At 35.3% G+C, this 16,565-nt stretch overlaps 1 protein-coding gene across 1 annotated transcript; it reads left to right on the forward strand.

Moving 5' to 3' along the window:
• The first annotated feature begins 230 nt into the window (after positions 1–230).
• LOC107554604 (troponin I, fast skeletal muscle-like) lies at positions 231–3,324 on the forward strand. The gene is made up of 7 exons (XM_016237167.1): positions 231–357; positions 2,114–2,141; positions 2,233–2,269; positions 2,361–2,489; positions 2,566–2,655; positions 2,739–2,915; positions 3,005–3,324. The coding sequence occupies exons 2-7, from the start codon at positions 2,134–2,136 to the stop codon at positions 3,092–3,094; spliced, it is 531 nt and encodes a 176-aa protein (XP_016092653.1). The 5' UTR covers positions 231–357; positions 2,114–2,133; the 3' UTR covers positions 3,095–3,324.
• The last annotated feature ends 13,241 nt before the right edge of the window (positions 3,325–16,565 follow it).

Below are 16,565 nucleotides of genomic sequence, written 5' to 3' on the forward strand. Positions count from 1 at the left end.
CAGACTGTTATTCATTATGATTGTTTAAGTAGATGTGTGTTTTTGGTTGAATGGTTTGTCTCCTATAGTGATTTATGCTTTTCAGAGTGCAGCTACTCATTAGGACACTGAGTAAAGTAAATAAGCAATAAAATAAGAAAAACAATCTTGAAAGCAAGGGTTATTTATATGAGTGAGGTTGGGAGGAGTAATATTGGCTTTCAACAGCATGAAGTCTCATTGGTCTGCACTGGACTCTAATTCCATAAAGAGTTAAAGGGTTTCGCTGAACCATCACAGAATGCTATCAAAACCATCTTTCAGTACAGAGGCCGCCCGCAGCTCCTGGTCTGTCCTGTTACCCAGATTTTCTTAAAGGTGAGATGTTTCTGACCTGTTACACATGCTATATAATTTCTGGATGTGTTTTAAGATGACAGTATACATTTTTACAAAACTTAATGAGTTAAACAAAGAGATGAGTTCACCCACATAATCGTAGAAGATTTCTTACAAAACAAATTGTGAGAAATCTTCTACCATTATGTGTGCAAAGTCCTCTTGTTGTTGAACTTTGGTATGTTTTTTGAGCTTACACACCAAAGTAATTCTTAATTTTTACCAAAGTTTAAAAGACATTTTGTTTGAATTTCAATAAGGCTATATATGTATATATATATATATATTAATAACTATATGGATGTGTTTTATGAGATGTGGGTTAGAGGCATTCAAAAGCGAAGGAAGTAAATTAAGTTTGCTTCCTTTCTTTTATTCAGCAAATGTTTTAGAGTATTTATCTTCATTATAAGCCTAAGCATCCTCTTGCATGTTGTGTTTCAAGCAGAGTATGTAGTCTTTTATCAGACACTTATATTCAAAGTGATGAATCCTCTTGGAGTAACCTGGTTTTAGGTGTCATGCTCAAGGGCATAATGTTAATGGCTTATGGATGAGGTTTTTCATTTGCTGTAAATGTTTCAAACAACTGAGCCTTATTTAAATATAGGAGAATGTTTGAAATCCAGAAAAATTTCCATATGTTATCAAGATAACATAATACAGGTAATGTGGCAGAGCTGAGGGAACACTATGTGCTAACATTTCAATAACCCCGAAATCTGAGGCCCCAATCAATCCATCACCCAGCTTATCACTGCATCTACAGTCCAGTTATTACTTTGAGGAGACAACATAAGCCAGAGAGGAAGCGGAAGGAGGCAGTCTCTGTATGACTGATCTGTTGCCTGATACGGTTTCTGATTAATGTCTTTAGCCCTTGTTTGCTCTTGATACAACACTTTGGATAATTTTACACACAGATATCAGCTTTCTGCTTCACTCACATTTATATCACATGCAGCTAAATGCTAGTACTGGGTGAAACATAGCAGCATAGTCCTTTTGACTCCACCCAGATTTATTTCATTTTATTCGTCTAATATTTTTACACCAAATACACCAAAACATCAGTATGTTCATGTCGTTAACTACAGTATATAACTATAGCTGTAATAATAAAATGTGTTGCTTAACATTACTGTGGGCATCATGTTAATTGAATATATTCATCCCAATGCCAACAAATGTATGTACAGCAGCTGTCTGTATTATATGGTCAGCTCATATTCCCTTTTTTTGGTTGTAAATAATTTATACATGAGTGAATACAGAAGTGAATTACTTCATTGACTGCCAAAACAGCCACTTGATATGCTTGCATGTGATTGGTGGGAAGTTCTCTGTGTAATGAATGAGAGTGTTAATTGAGTGTGGAGGAGTGTGACTTGTTTATAGCTGTAGTTCACTGTGTTAAAAGTGATGACTGTTGATAGCAGTACTCAGTGGCTGTAACTGAATAAGGTGTGTATGTGGTGAACACAGCAGAGAAGAGCTTAGAAAGGCTGCACTGCAGAATTTAATGCTTTGAGATTAAATATTGTAAACCAGCTTTTTGTCCAGGGTTTAATTTACGCATGTCAAAGTAACATATTAGCTAGAGAGAAGTTTTCCCTCACCGAAATAGGACATGTAAAACATGGTTTATCATCTACTCGATGTGTTGACCATCAAACAATGCTTGGACAATCACTTTTTAAGACTGTCTCACCCTGTACTCTATATTTCCTAACAGAAGAGCACAAGCCTCCCATCATGTCTGAGTAAGTCTGTAAACACATCTTCAACTGGAAATTTCACATATACAGTTTAAAAGTGTAGAAATATGTTATTTCTCTCCTAAAATCCTAACAGAAAAAAGATGACCTCAAGCCGTCGGCATCATCTCAAGGTAAACATGAGCAGTTGAGTCTGTTTGGTTTGTGTTTACTCTAGAGATGTGTGTTTTGTTGCATGTGTCTTTTCACCATTTTTTGTTCAAGAGTTTGATACTGGGTATAGCCAAGGACCTGCTGGTGGCTGAGGAAAAGCAGACAGAAGAGGAAAGAGTTCGCTATATGGAGGAGAAATGTCCTCCTCTGTCTCTGCCTGGCTCACTGCAGGAATTACAGGTACACATGCATGAAGTCTTTTATTATTATTGCAGTATTTTACTCTGTTATGAAATGTTTTCTCCACTGTGGTCAGGACCTGTGCAAAGAGCTTCATCAGAAGATTGATGTGGTGGATGAGGAGAGATATGACCTGTCTGTTAAAGTGGGCAAGAGCGAAAAAGAGGTTTTAAATGCATGGATTCTGTATCTCATCGTTTATCTTTCATGGGTTTGACTTTCAGCAAATAACACTGCATGTTTTTCTAGATTGAGGATCTGAAGATAAAGGTTCAGGACCTGATAGGTAAATTCAAGAAACCCGCTCTGAAGAAAGTGCGTATGTCTGCTGATGCCATGCTGCAGGCCCTGCTGGGTTCCAAACACAAAGTGTCCCTGGATCTGAGAGCCAACCTCAAACAGGTCAAGAAAGAGGTCAAGGAGGAGGTGAGGGCACACTACAGCAATAAAGAAGCCCATACCTGCCAAAGTAATTATTTCAAATATAATTTTTTATCTTCAAATTCTTATTTTAGGAGAAGGAGGCAGTGGGAGACTGGCGTAAGAATATAGAGGATAAGGCTGGCATGGGCGGCAGGAAGAAGATGTTTGAATCCGAGGCTTAATCAGGCAGCCATTTTTCTTGTGGAGTTGATTTCTGATGGACTTTCTGTTGTTGCTGTTGCACAGCTCGCTGTCAAAATGTGCTTTCACATCCAAACTACACATCCAACAAACCAACATTAACTAAGCTAATGATAGTATTCAGAATGTCATGTACTACATGAGTGATCCATGAACTCACCTTAACAAATAAAAGCAGTAAAAGAAACTCCGTCATCTGATCTGATCATTCCTCATATTCCCAGTTCCTTTGATTCCTCTCATCATTCCTCATTCCTCTTCACATTTCCTTATTTTCTTACCCTACTAGCAAAAAGTCATCCTCATGTAATTTACCCTTTCTCTCTTTATCTTCACTCACTAAAAGATTTGATATATAGTAAGTAAGTGTATTTACTGGTCTCATTAGTGTGTAGTGCAGTTGTCGTTGCAAGGAAACGCTTGTTTTGTTTACTGTGTGGAGACATGCTGATATCGCGTTTGGTCTCGTTCTGTATCGCGTATCTTGTCAATGTCTGCGCTTGCTTGGCCATTTGTTGTGGAGAAAATAAGGAAAGTGTGAATTAATGTAGTATTTTGTTAGAATGGTATAAAAAAGCGTCGTTTACCGCAGCAGCAGTCGCGTGAAGTCCTCCTCGTGTGAAGACCGAAGAGTGTAAAGACCATCGACTCTACCGTGCGACTCTACCGTGCGACTCCACCGGGCAGGCACACCGGCAAAGGATAAGTATCGCTTTTTATTTCTCCTCTTTCCTATTACTTGTTTCGCTTCTGTTTCAGTTTTTATAACCATTTCTTACTATGTGTAAGTAAGTTGTTGGTGTGTGTGTGTGTGTGTGTGTGTGTGTGTGTGGTTGTACATACACATATGTAGTTGTTTTTTTGGTGTTTGGCTTAGTGTTATGTTAGAATCATTATTATACTCTTATACCTTTTGTTCTTTAATATTTTGAATTGTTTTTAGCTTTATTTTTTGTTTTTCATTTAAATGTTAAGTTTTGACATTTTGTTGTATGCATTTGTCACTTTTATTTAATCTCTTTATTTTTAAAATGTGTATAGGTAGTATTTATTAAGTTTTAGCTTTTAGTTTTGGATCTGTTTTTAGTTGTTTTAATACCACAATTGATTGCTTCTGTTGTCCTCATTTGTAAGTCGCTTTGGATAAAAGCGTCTGATAAATGACTAAATAAATAAAAAAATTAATAAAATATATGCTACATTAAATTTATATTTTTTCAGCAGTCATTTTTACATCATAACTTAATCATGGTGCTTATTGCTGAATGAGACCAGGCTGAGCAAGCAGAGATTAAGACTGTTCTGCTGCTTAACCTAAACTCTTCCCATTTTTCCTTCCCTATATTTATGCTAATGAGCATCAAATGTACTGAACTTACTTCTCTGTATTTTTTGTTAATAAGGGGAGATCTGTGGATGAAATTAAGCATGTGTGTATGTATTCTATGTTTATATCATGAATCTAAGCAGTGCTATTATGTGAAATGGTTACAGGATTCTGATTACCCAGTAATGAAGAACAGAAGAGGAGCCTCTGGGATGTGACTGAGAGGCACAGTTGGTAAGTGACTTGAACAAATATGTGTGTACTTGTTTAGTTATACATGTGAGGCCCAAATGTCCTTACTTATACGGTGAAATATCATGACGACCGACTTGTGAGAACATTTTACGAGGCTCATGTGGCTATCAAACTCATGTTTTCAGGCTGAACTACCACCTTTGAACGTACGATGGCCCAATTTTTTTTTTTTGCCAATATGTTAATTGTTATGTCTTTTTTGCTTTCTTGAACAGATATTGTCTTCATCCTGGTTAAATCTAGCATAGCGTCAGTTCTGGCAGGTCACGTTAGTCAAGCTCGCATCAGCTGACTCTCAGCTGATCCCCATCAACCTATGGGAATACGACACCTATCTAAGTATTCATATATAAGGTCCTGCAGTAGTATCAGCAGTTTTCGCATTGCTCGATAACTAATTACCCTCCTCCATCCCCAACTCCTCCTCTGTCAGTCAGGATTCAGCCTTCTGATTCTCCTTTGAATCAGACTAATTCTAAAATGTGTCCATAACATTATTTAACTTTAACGATATCTGCAATACATTTATGTTGGTTCCGTTCTGTTTACCCTAGGGGGGTTATCGCTGCTCTCCCTGCTCTCATCTATGCTAGGCTGCATGAATGCGCAGGGAGTCCTTGCCCAGAAAGGAACCATACCGCCAATCCAAACTGTATGCTTATTGTCAATCATCTTTGACGATAGTGGTCCTGACAGAAATAAAGGTTACTTACTAACTAACTAAAGTTAAACTGATACAGAAAAGTCTCTTGATGGGAGATGTCTCAAGTTCAACACTCAAGTGTTTGTCACTTCATAAATGTATAAATATAGATGACATGTCACTAAATAACTATGTGTGCATACACAGTACTGGTTAAAAAAAGAAAGTCTGTATCAGAGTAGGGTCATATACTAACAATATTGCAGTATTCCACTGTATTGCATAGATAGATGGGTAACTTCAATTGTGAGTACTGAACCAAATACGAGACTACGCAATGCCTTCTTTCCTGTACAAGTGAGATACAAACACACACACACACACTGGGTTTCCATGTTTTATTGGGATGTTCCATATAGAAGTACTGTTTTTATACTGTACAAACTACATGTTTCTGCATTCAGTTACACTTGACCGATGCTGAAGGACCATCTGCTCAACTCCCAAGAGTCTGATGACAGGTCAACTGAAGTAACAATAGTTCAAAAGGACAGTTAAGAGACATCTTTTCCTGCATCTTTTCCTGCAGTGATGTAATGGCAAATGTGCTGCTGGTGTTTTACACTATTTGTTTAGTATTAGAACAAGTTTTCATAACCAAAACATACATTTTACTTAAAGGGTTAGTTCACCCAAAAATGAACATTAACCCATAAATTACTCACCCTCAAGTAATCCTAGGTGTATATGACTTTCTTCTTTCAGACGAATCCAGTCGGAATTATATTAAAAATGGTCTTTGATCTTTCAAGTTGTTTAATGCCACTCAACGGGTGTTGCATGCATCAGTCCAAAAGAAGTTATATAAAAAGTGCCCATCCATAAAAAATTGTCTCACACAGCTCTGGGGGGGGGTGAACAAAGGCCTTCTGTAGCGAATCGATGCATTTTTGTAAGAAAAATATCCATATTCAAAAACGTAATAATCACTTTAATGTAGCTTGCGCCAACAGTTGTACACTGTAAGTACTTGTACTTGACGTATGAGGTCAGCGTTGCGCATGCGTCGGTGAGTTTTGTGAAAACCAACGTTTGTTAACAGGAGCAAAGGAAGCCAAGTTTCCTTACTTTAGCAAAGGAAAACCAGTCTCCTCTTGGCTTATATCGAAATCCTCCGACATTCTTCTTTACAAATCCTCGTTTTGTACTTCTAATTAGTGACCGTTGTTTTGTTTTGATCTCTCCCCTGCATTTCCGCGTTCGTCACTTCTGAAAGATCAAAGACTATTTTTAATATAATTCCGACTGGATTCGTCTGAAAGAATAAAGTCATGTACACCTAGGATGACTTGAGGGTGAGTAATTTATGGGCTAATTTTCATTTTTTGGTGAACCAACCCTTTAAGAAAATCCTACACATCCATCAAATCATGTCAATAATTTCATGTATTTCATGTACCCTGTCCAGATACCAAAAGATGTCTGTCGCCCTCGTGTGGCTGTCAGAGCAAAAGCAACAATTTTAATGGAAATAATCAGCTAAACCAGTGGTTTTCAATCCTGGTCCTGTTGACCCACGGGCTCTACACATCTCTCTTGTCTGACACACTCAATTCAGTCCATGGGGTCTCTCCTAACGAACTGATCATCTGAATCAGGTGTGTTAAAAAAGGGAGACATGCAAAATGTGCAGAGCGATGGGTCTTGAAATTTGAAGACCACTGCACTAAACTATGTTCCCCAGAGAGAGAGAGAGAGAGAGAGAGAGAGAGAGAGAGAGGGGGGGGGGGGGGGGGGAGAAATTATCACATACTTCATACAATACAAAGAACATACAAAGAAATTCTTTGGAGAAACCCAGAAGTGTAAAAAGATATAAAGGCGATCATATACTCAAACTGTTGTATGTAATTACAAAAGGTCAACATGTTTTCAAATTAACTGCATCTTTTCTGTAGTCAAGATTTTAAGGTTTGTGTTTATACAGAAATTAAAAAATAATTTAGCCTGAGAAATATTCACTTGATTAAAAAGTGTGGAAACAAGCTCCAGTCTTCATTTTACTGGCCTTAACAATCAGATGGTCTGAAATGGTTTTCCAGACTATTCAACATTCATTCTAGGGATGCAGGGAAATATTATCAGCTTTATTATTCAAAAGTTTAGTTATTATTTTCATTGAAAGCAAATGTAGAGTTCTCTTGTCAATTAGTTCTTGCAGTCTTTTGGCATTATAGATTTTCATTGCATTATAGATGTTTAAAAACAATATAACTAACTATAACTAACATGGGAGGTAAGTTAACCACTATCTTGGAATAAAGTGCCTTATTAACTTTAATTAAATAATCTATTTATTTATTTATTTTCTTGCAAAAATAATTCAGGTGTTTTATAAGTTGTTGTTTTTTTTTTGCCCTTACATAGCCTATAGTGAAACAGAAACTAATTTTTTATTTATTATTTATTTAGTCATACATTTCTTTTTAAGTAATCATGACAGTCATTACTTTGTGTAATTTTTGTAATTTACTTGATTTACATGTATTATTAGATATGAATGATACAATGGACAACAATAGAAATTACATTTAATATTTGCAACAAACCACTCTGCTTGAGCCCTTATATGGAAGGCGAGGTAGGTCATTTGGTTCAAAAAATTTTTTTTTGTTATGCTGGTTGAAAGTCACTTCACATCCCGATAGCAATCACCAGGTTAAAGGTGCACAATATTTGAAAAACGCTTTTGACTACAGTGTCGGACTGAGAGTCCCAAAACACACTTGCTGCCAATTGACTTGCCCTGCGCTCCATTCAAAAGGGCTCATCCCTATGTCCTAATCCCTTCAAAGGGTTTACCCTCCGGAGTGAGACCTTAGAAGGGATTTTTTTGGAATGCACTTCTGCGTCATGTTAACGAGATGATCAAGGAGGTACCTTCGTCATACATTTTGTATGCTTTTGACCCCCATTCGTCTTTTACGTTAAATAAAATGTATATTTGTATATGAAATGTAATGTAATGTAATATGCATTTGTAATGTATATTGTGTCTATGTACAGTCTGAAACATTTGAATGGACTGATAAAAGTAGCTGTAAAGTATTTTTGTTGAAGCACAATGACATTTTAACCATAATAATGTACCAAATCTAACTCGTAAAAATATTACAGTAGTATAGAAAAATACTATACATACATTTATAAGCGAAGTCGAACTCTGTGACGCCAAACAAGTTCCCTGTGCAAAGGATCATGGGGCCCGAAGTGTCCATCAGTTGTACCCTTCGAAATCCTTCATTCCGAAGGGCCCTTTGAAGTGGCCAGTTTTGAGCACTTCGGTTTGGAACGACCCTTCAATATGGCGGCCATGATTGTTTTCACTCCGAAGTGCCCTTCGGAGGGCGATGTATCCCGTTTGGAACCACTGATCTTTTTTTATTTTTATTTTTATTTTTTTATTAATGCTCAAAAATCAAGAACAGTACACAAAAAATAATACAACCATCAACATAAAAATTATAAACAATAATAACAAAAAAATTAAGTAAAAACAAATAAAGAAGAAGAAGAAAAAAGAAAAAGGGGAAGAAAGATGTCTGAAAGAAAGAGAGGTCTGGAGTTTGAATATTTGGATCTATGGATGTGAAATTTTGAGATTCACTACATGAAACTGTTTCCTATTAGATTGTTCATACTCAATAAAACCCAATACTATGTCCTTCCAAAACAGAATACGTTCATCATAAATGTTACTCCTAATGAAACTTAAAACATCTTGCCAAAATTTCTTTGTAAATGGACAGTTCCAAAAGAGATGAACAACAGTGGAACCACTGATCTATATAATAGACAACTGGATTGCTCATGACGTCATAATAGTGAAGCCGCCGCGCCGCCATATTGGTATTCTCTAGTATCCCCATACATTGAATTAATAGGATATCGTACAATTTTAATGAGAAAACATCACCTAACGAGTCAGCGTTTTTATATCGGAAGTATCTCTGTACATTCTTACAACGCAAACCTGCTGAGCATGTAGGCCTAGACCTAAATGGTCATGCAGATAGATCAGTGTTTGGAACGCACCGTCTGTCTGCATTACTGGGAACACCCACAGAAACATCATATCTGTTTATGCCATGGGGGGAAAACAAACCGGCCCATTCTTTGTACCTCACATAATACATCTGAGATTATTTGAAAGATGCCAGATCTTCTAATCGTGATAACGGATCTCTGGCTAATTTGGTTCTTCAAACGAATTTGATTAAAATATCTGGATTAAGTTGTCTAAGATTACTGCACATTCTCGTGTTCCCCATAAAGGGCAGATGTATCTTTACTCGAAACCACGATCAGCAATGCAGTGATTGGCTGGCGGCAAGACAGCAACGTAATGACATCACATAATTAAAAAAGACACCTGACAAAAACCTTGACAAATTTCTGGACCTTTATAAGGAAACAGCCAAGTGAACAAAACTATATACATTTTATATTAGATAAATGAAATGTGCACCGTTTTTATTTAAAAAAATTTTTTTACATGATTCCCAATCATTTATATTCACGATTTCTATAGTATTTGTACAGGCTTTACTTATTTCAACGTTGTAATTAGAAATTCATGTAATTTTATCTTTGAAGCATTAATAGGGGTTCTGTGCAACAGACTTCCGTATTCTGTTCACTTGGTCTCGCCCCTTCCGGTTAAAGAGTTTTACTCAAGATGCCTTCAAAGTAGATACCAAAGATTATCATAACCAATGTCCATCACATATGCGGAATGATATCTAAAAGTTTTTTTTATTTATATTCTTTTCACTAACATTTATATTAAAAATGTAATAAAATGTCAACAATAAAAACAGCTAGCTAGTTTAACTGATTATGTAAAAACTCCATAGATATCGCTATTATTTATTACTGCTGTTAGCACGTTCTCCGACAAGCGGAAGCTAGATTAAAGTGATTACTACGTTTTGAATATGGATATTTTTCTTACAAAAACGCATCGATTAGCTACAGGAGCCCCCCCCGGAGCCGTGTGAGACACTTTTTATTATGGATGGATGCACTTTATTTCACTTCTTTTGGACTGATGCATGCAACACCCGCTGAGTGCCATTAAACAGCTTGAAAGATCAAAGACCATTTTTAATATAACTCCGACTGGATTCGTCTGAAAGAAGGAAGTCATATACACCTAGGATGACTTGAGGGTGAGTAAATAACGGGCTAATTTTAATTTTTGGGTGAACTAACCCTTGAAAATGTAATAAAATGTCAACAATAAAAACAGCTAGCTAGTTTAACTGATTATGTGTAAAAACTCCATAGATATCGCTATTATTTATTACTGCTGTTAGCACGTTCTCCGACAAGCGGAAGCTAGATTAAAGTGATTACTACATTTTGAATATGGATATTTTTCTTACAAAAACGCATCGATTAGCTACAGGAGCCCCCCCCGGAGCCGTGTGAGACACTTTTTATTATGGATGGATGCACTTTATTTCACTTCTTTTGGACTGATGCATGCAACACCCGCTGAGTGCCATTAAACAGCTTGAAAGATCAAAGACCATTTTTAATATAACTCCGACTGGATTCGTCTGAAAGAAGGAAGTCATATACACCTAGGATGACTTGAGGGTGAGTAAATAACGGGCTAATTTTAATTTTTGGGTGAACTAACCCTTGAAATTTGATATTAGAACGGCATTTATCAAGGAAAATTGGAAGCGAAATATAAAAAGAAAAAGGAAGCTTTGACTGATTGTGAGTTACAAAAATTAGATTTATTGCAGATTGAATTAGATAATATCTATGAGGATAAAGCAAAAGGAGCATTTATTAGATCCAGACTTAAATGATTAGAAAAAGGGGGAAAAAATACAAAATATTTTTTTGGCCTTGAAAAAAAAAACAGTGACTTTACCTCAATCTCAAAATTAATGATTAACAACAAAATAGTAGATAATTCTTCAGTTATTTCAAAACATGTTGCTCAGTGTTTTAGTAATTTGTACTCTTCCATATCAACTACTTCCAACATTGATACTTTTTTAAATAGCTTAGTGAGTAAAACAAAAACAAAAAAATAGACCAGAACTTTCAGAATATTTGTGATAAAGACATAGACATTGAAGAGTTGAGAGAGTGCATTAACTTGTTAAAAAATAACAAATCTCCAGGCAATGATGGGCTAACAGGAGAATTTTACAAGACTTTTTCTAAAGAACTTTCATCTTTTTTTAATTAGTATTTATAAAAGATACAATTGCCTTTATATAACACTGATTCCCAAACCTAATAAAGACAAGTTATTCATTGAAAACTGGAGGCCTATTAGTTTGCTAAATAATCACAGTAAAGTGTTTGCAATGATTTTTGCTAGGTTTAGACAAAATAATTGATATAGAACAGTCTGGTTTTATGCAAAGCCTTCATATCAGGAATAATATTAGACTAGTTTTAGATATGATCGATTATAATCACTTTATTGAGGGTGATAGTTTTATTTTATTTATTGATTTTTACAAAGCATTTGATATGGTGAACCATAATTTTATTTTCAAAGATATCAAATTGCTTGGTTTTGGAGATATGTTTTTGAAAGCAGTTAAAACATTGTATATTGGATGTAATAGTTCTGTCAAACTTGCTTATGGTACCACATGTGGCATTAACCAAGGTTGCCCTCTCTCTCCTTTTTTATTTTTGTTAGTCACTCAGGTTTTAGCATTGCATGTAAAAAGAAATTAATTTAATGGTATCACAGCTTTAGGTGTACAGTTTAAACTTAGGTAGTTTACTGATGACACTGCAGTTTTTTAAAACAAATTTGAAGTACCAAAAACAATTAGATACATTGAGGAATTCACTGGTTTTTCAGGCTTTACAATGAATTTAGATAGATCTGTATTGTTTCCCCTTAAATATTGCTAATGAACATGTAATAAACATTCCAGTTAAACATAATTTAACATATCTAGGTATAGTAATTTGTAAAAAAACAAACAAACAAAGGAGTCAGTTAAATTTTGATCCAATTATTGATAAAACAAAAAAAGAAATGTAATTTGTGGTTACTGAGGGATATGTCAATATTTGTGAGGGTATTATTGCCAAAGGCAGAAGCTATATCTAAATCTGTGTATACATCATTATCATTAGATGTACCTCCTAAGATTATTAAAGGTCTAGCTCAAATTCTTTATTAGATTTTATTTGGAGAAAAAAAACACATTATTTGAAAAAGGAGGTAATTTGTAATCCTAAAGACCAAGGGAACTTGAGGTCATAGATTATAGTACACTTAATGACACTTTCAAAATTAAATGGTTAATAGAATTTATGAAGAATAGAGAAAGTCCTTGGAATGTATTTCCTGATTATATATTTAATACTCTTGGAGGCATACATTTTTTGTTGAAATGTAATTTTTCTGTTGAACAAAGTCCTGTTAAATTGGCCAGTTTTGAAAAAGCCCTACTAGCATGGCAACTGGTATATAAGCACAAATTTTCACCCCACAATTATTTCATATGGAATAAAAAGGACATACTATTTAAAAACAAATCTTTATTCTATCGTACTTTGTTCAATGAAAGTATTATTTTAGTAAGACAGATGGTTAATTCCCATGGGTATTTGTCATATACTGAATTTCTCCAGAAATTTCAATTACCAGTTAAACCAAGAGAATTTGCTGTTGTTCTTGACGCAATTCAAAAGAGTGTGATGTTACTTTTAAAGAACTGTATTTTCAAGGAAATCAACATGAATAATCCTTGTGGAAACATTTTCATTGAAAATGTTGATGTTTTAAAACAACAGTGTAGCAACAAGATTATAAGGAATGCTCTTTGTTCTGTGTCTTTACCTGCAGCAAGATTTTTTGGTCTTCTTTGTTTGGTAATATCTCTTGGGTTAAAGCATGGAAACTGCCAAATATACGGTGGCCGAGAAGTGCTAAACAAATCACATTTCTGAAAACAAAAGAACAAATTACAAACACAAATGCAAGTCTAAAAAACAAAATAACAATTCAGAAAACACAACAACAATTCAGAAAACATTATAACAAGTCAGAAAACACAATGACAAATTCGAAAACAAAATAACAAGTCAGAAAACACAACGACAAATCAGACAAACCGGAAGAGGTAGGTATAGTTTGAGACAGCGCCATTGGTTTGGGATTACTCCCCGCTGACTGGACGAGACATCTGTCAATCAACTTATACAGGAAGAACCAGCCGAAGAACAGCAGAGTCGTGGTAGAAAGTTCGGAGATGGTATTAAAGTAGCTCAGTTTAAATGTATTGTATGAATTGCCCTTATTATGGAATAAAAAATACGGGGTGTCTATTTACATTTAGTTAAAAGTAGCTGTCAATCTTCAGTTCCAGCGGTGCAGATGGATAAGCGTGTGTCCTTGGCTTTTTGACATGATCGACACAGGTTCGATCCTGTCCAGTTGCACTTCAGTATTGTAGTACATTATCAAACAGTATGCAATAATAACGTATTGAGTGTAAATTATAATTTTAATTATTAAATGGATGCCACCTTATTGGTACAATAAAGCCCTCCCTACACCTACCCTAACCCTACCCGATAGTTTATTTTCAACTTTTTGATTATTTCCTTAATTTTTATTGAAAATAAATGCCTTTTACGATGTGATAAGAGATTTGAAAAGGGAGATGCCTTTTTGGCAAAAGGCAGGATCGAATCCGGGTCGATCGCGTCAAAATGCCAACAACACGTGCTTATCCATCTGCACCACTAGAGCTGATATTTTACCACCACTTTTAACTAAATGTAAATAGACACCCCGTATATTTTATTCCATAGTAAGGGCAATTCATACAATACATTTAAACTGAGCTACTTTAATACCATCTCCGAACTTTCTACCACGACTCTGCTGTTCTTCGGCTGGTTTTTCCCTGTATACGTTGATTGACAGATGTCTCGTCCATCCAGTCAGCGGTGAGTAATCCCAAACCAATGGCACTGTCTCAAACTATGCCCACCTCTTCTGGTTTGTCTGATTTGTCGTTGTGTTTTCTGACTTGTTATTTTGTTTTCTGAATTGTTGTTGTGCTTTCTGAATTGTTATTTTGTTTTTTAGACTTGCATTTGCATTTGTAATTTGTTATTTTGTTTTCAGAATTGTGATTTGTTTAGCACTTCTCGGCCACCGTACAAATAAGTTCTGCATCAATAACAAAATTAAGGAAGTGTCTTACTAAATAATTCATAGAATTCATCCCGCTAAGCACATTTTTGAAAGATTTAAATTCAATATTTCATATACCTGTGAATTTTGTGGTCAAGAAAAAGAAACTATTTTGCATCTATGTTTTTTAACTGTATTTACTCAAGATTATTTTGGAAGGATTTAGAATTCTATATTAATAGAAAACTGGAGTATATGATAGAAATGTATAAATTCGATGTGCTTCTCCATACAGAGAGTGACCATTTGAAATGTAAAGAACAACATATTATACATTTGTTTATTTTATTAGGAAAATAAAATATAAAATATAAAACCATATACATACTGAAAGAAGAAGTGGGCTCAATGTAAACCATGTTTTTTTGGTTTTATCTGTAATAAAACCATGGTTACTTTTCATAAGGGATGTCCTGTCATTAGAAGTGGCCAATGACGTTATCAAACCTACAGAAAATAGTGAAGCCAAGATGAAGTTTATGAGGTTTACAAATATGAAAAGGTCTGCCACAACAGTTTTTAGGAGCCCAATAACCTGGGCTGGAATCTGTCTTTCATCATATCATTGTTATCCTATCCTTATATATCCCTTGAGAAATTCAAAGGCTGAAAAACTCTAACCCTATACATTGTGCAAAAAAAAAAAAACTGTACCACCAACACGTGGTCCCAAACATAGCTTTCAAGAGCCTAGCAAGGGACATTGACAGCCTTGCATTATACAGTATGGTGGATTGCGACACTGTCACTCTGATGCACCAGGAGGTGGCATGTTAGAGCAGCATAAGCCAAGTCAAAGTTCAGTTTATTAAATAGCTGTTTTCATACGATAAAATACTGGAAGTGCTCTCTCAGTTGCATGAACCCTAACCCTTAAATAGATTCTGAGTAATTTTTTCCCTTTATGTGTGAATTTCATGAAATGTATGCACTTTCTGAAATGTATCTGTGTAATCTTTTATGTCAAATTCTTACATTTTTCCAATCAAATGAAAATTAGGTTCCTGAAAGGCTTTTTCTCTCTCTCTCTCTCTAAATAGAGACATTTCCAAAAATGGATATCTGGAGTTTCAAAATGCCACTTGGTGACAACATGATCTGATATATATTCCAACAGATTGAGGACTGATCATTTAAGACTCAGTGCCCTAGAGTTAACATGGCTATAAACAGAATTATGTACATTTTTTCAAAGTCTCACTGTAAGTTTTAAAGACAGTATAATCTTTTCAAACAGACATGCCAACACAAGTTTGAAGACTAAAAGTGTATTGTTCTAGCAATTACAAAGCAATTGTGAGGTTTATATGTAGTATGTGATCTAAAATGTGTCTGCAGAATGTGTTGAGTGATATTCCTGCGATACAGTTGGAGTTCCCACCTGTTTTATTGCTAAACACTGCTGCTAGAGAGCACAACAGGTGAGAAAACACACAGAGATTTCAGCAACAGAAGTGATAGGGTTCATCTTAATTTTTTGCTTACAGTTCTTGCACTTACAATCAAGGACTGAAAGAGTGTCATGTTTCTCAGTTCATTCCAAGGACTTGATTTAGAGAAAGATGTGTGTTTGTAGGTCAGGTTTTGCATATATTGCACCAAATGTCCCCACAAGGACAGATAAAACTGAAATGACCTACACTGTGGGATTAGTTAACATAAAAAAAATCATTTTTTAATTAAAATGCAGAAATATTTCTTGATAGGTAGGTTATGTAAGGGGATTAATATATAAAAATAATACAAGTTAATAGTAAGTCCCCATGATAGAATGATAGAAAAACAAATGTGTGTGTGTTGATTGTGGGGAGGGAAGGAGAGGGGGGTGTTGGGATTTGACAATCTCATTGGTTTAAGGAAAGATCTGCTTCCTTAAAGAGAATGGAGAAGCCATATGGGAAACCTATATAAACCCAACTAATGTTATAAGCTGATGCTCTTTCCCTCTAGTCACCCCTGAATGTT

The sequence above is a fragment of the Sinocyclocheilus grahami genome, unplaced genomic scaffold, assembly GCF_001515645.1.
Source record: "Sinocyclocheilus grahami isolate Dianchi unplaced genomic scaffold, SAMN03320097.WGS_v1.1 scaffold508.1, whole genome shotgun sequence".
Taxonomy (NCBI): Eukaryota; Metazoa; Chordata; class Actinopteri; order Cypriniformes; family Cyprinidae; genus Sinocyclocheilus; species Sinocyclocheilus grahami.

Excerpts from the sequence above, each read along its gene's own strand:
- LOC107554604 (XM_016237167.1), top strand. Across the intron at positions 2,270-2,360 it reads GCCGTCGGCATCATCTCAAG|AGTTTGATACTGGGTATAGC; the intron begins GTAAACATGAGC and ends TTTTTGTTCAAG. Across the intron at positions 2,916-3,004 it reads AGAAAGAGGTCAAGGAGGAG|GAGAAGGAGGCAGTGGGAGA; the intron begins GTGAGGGCACAC and ends TTCTTATTTTAG.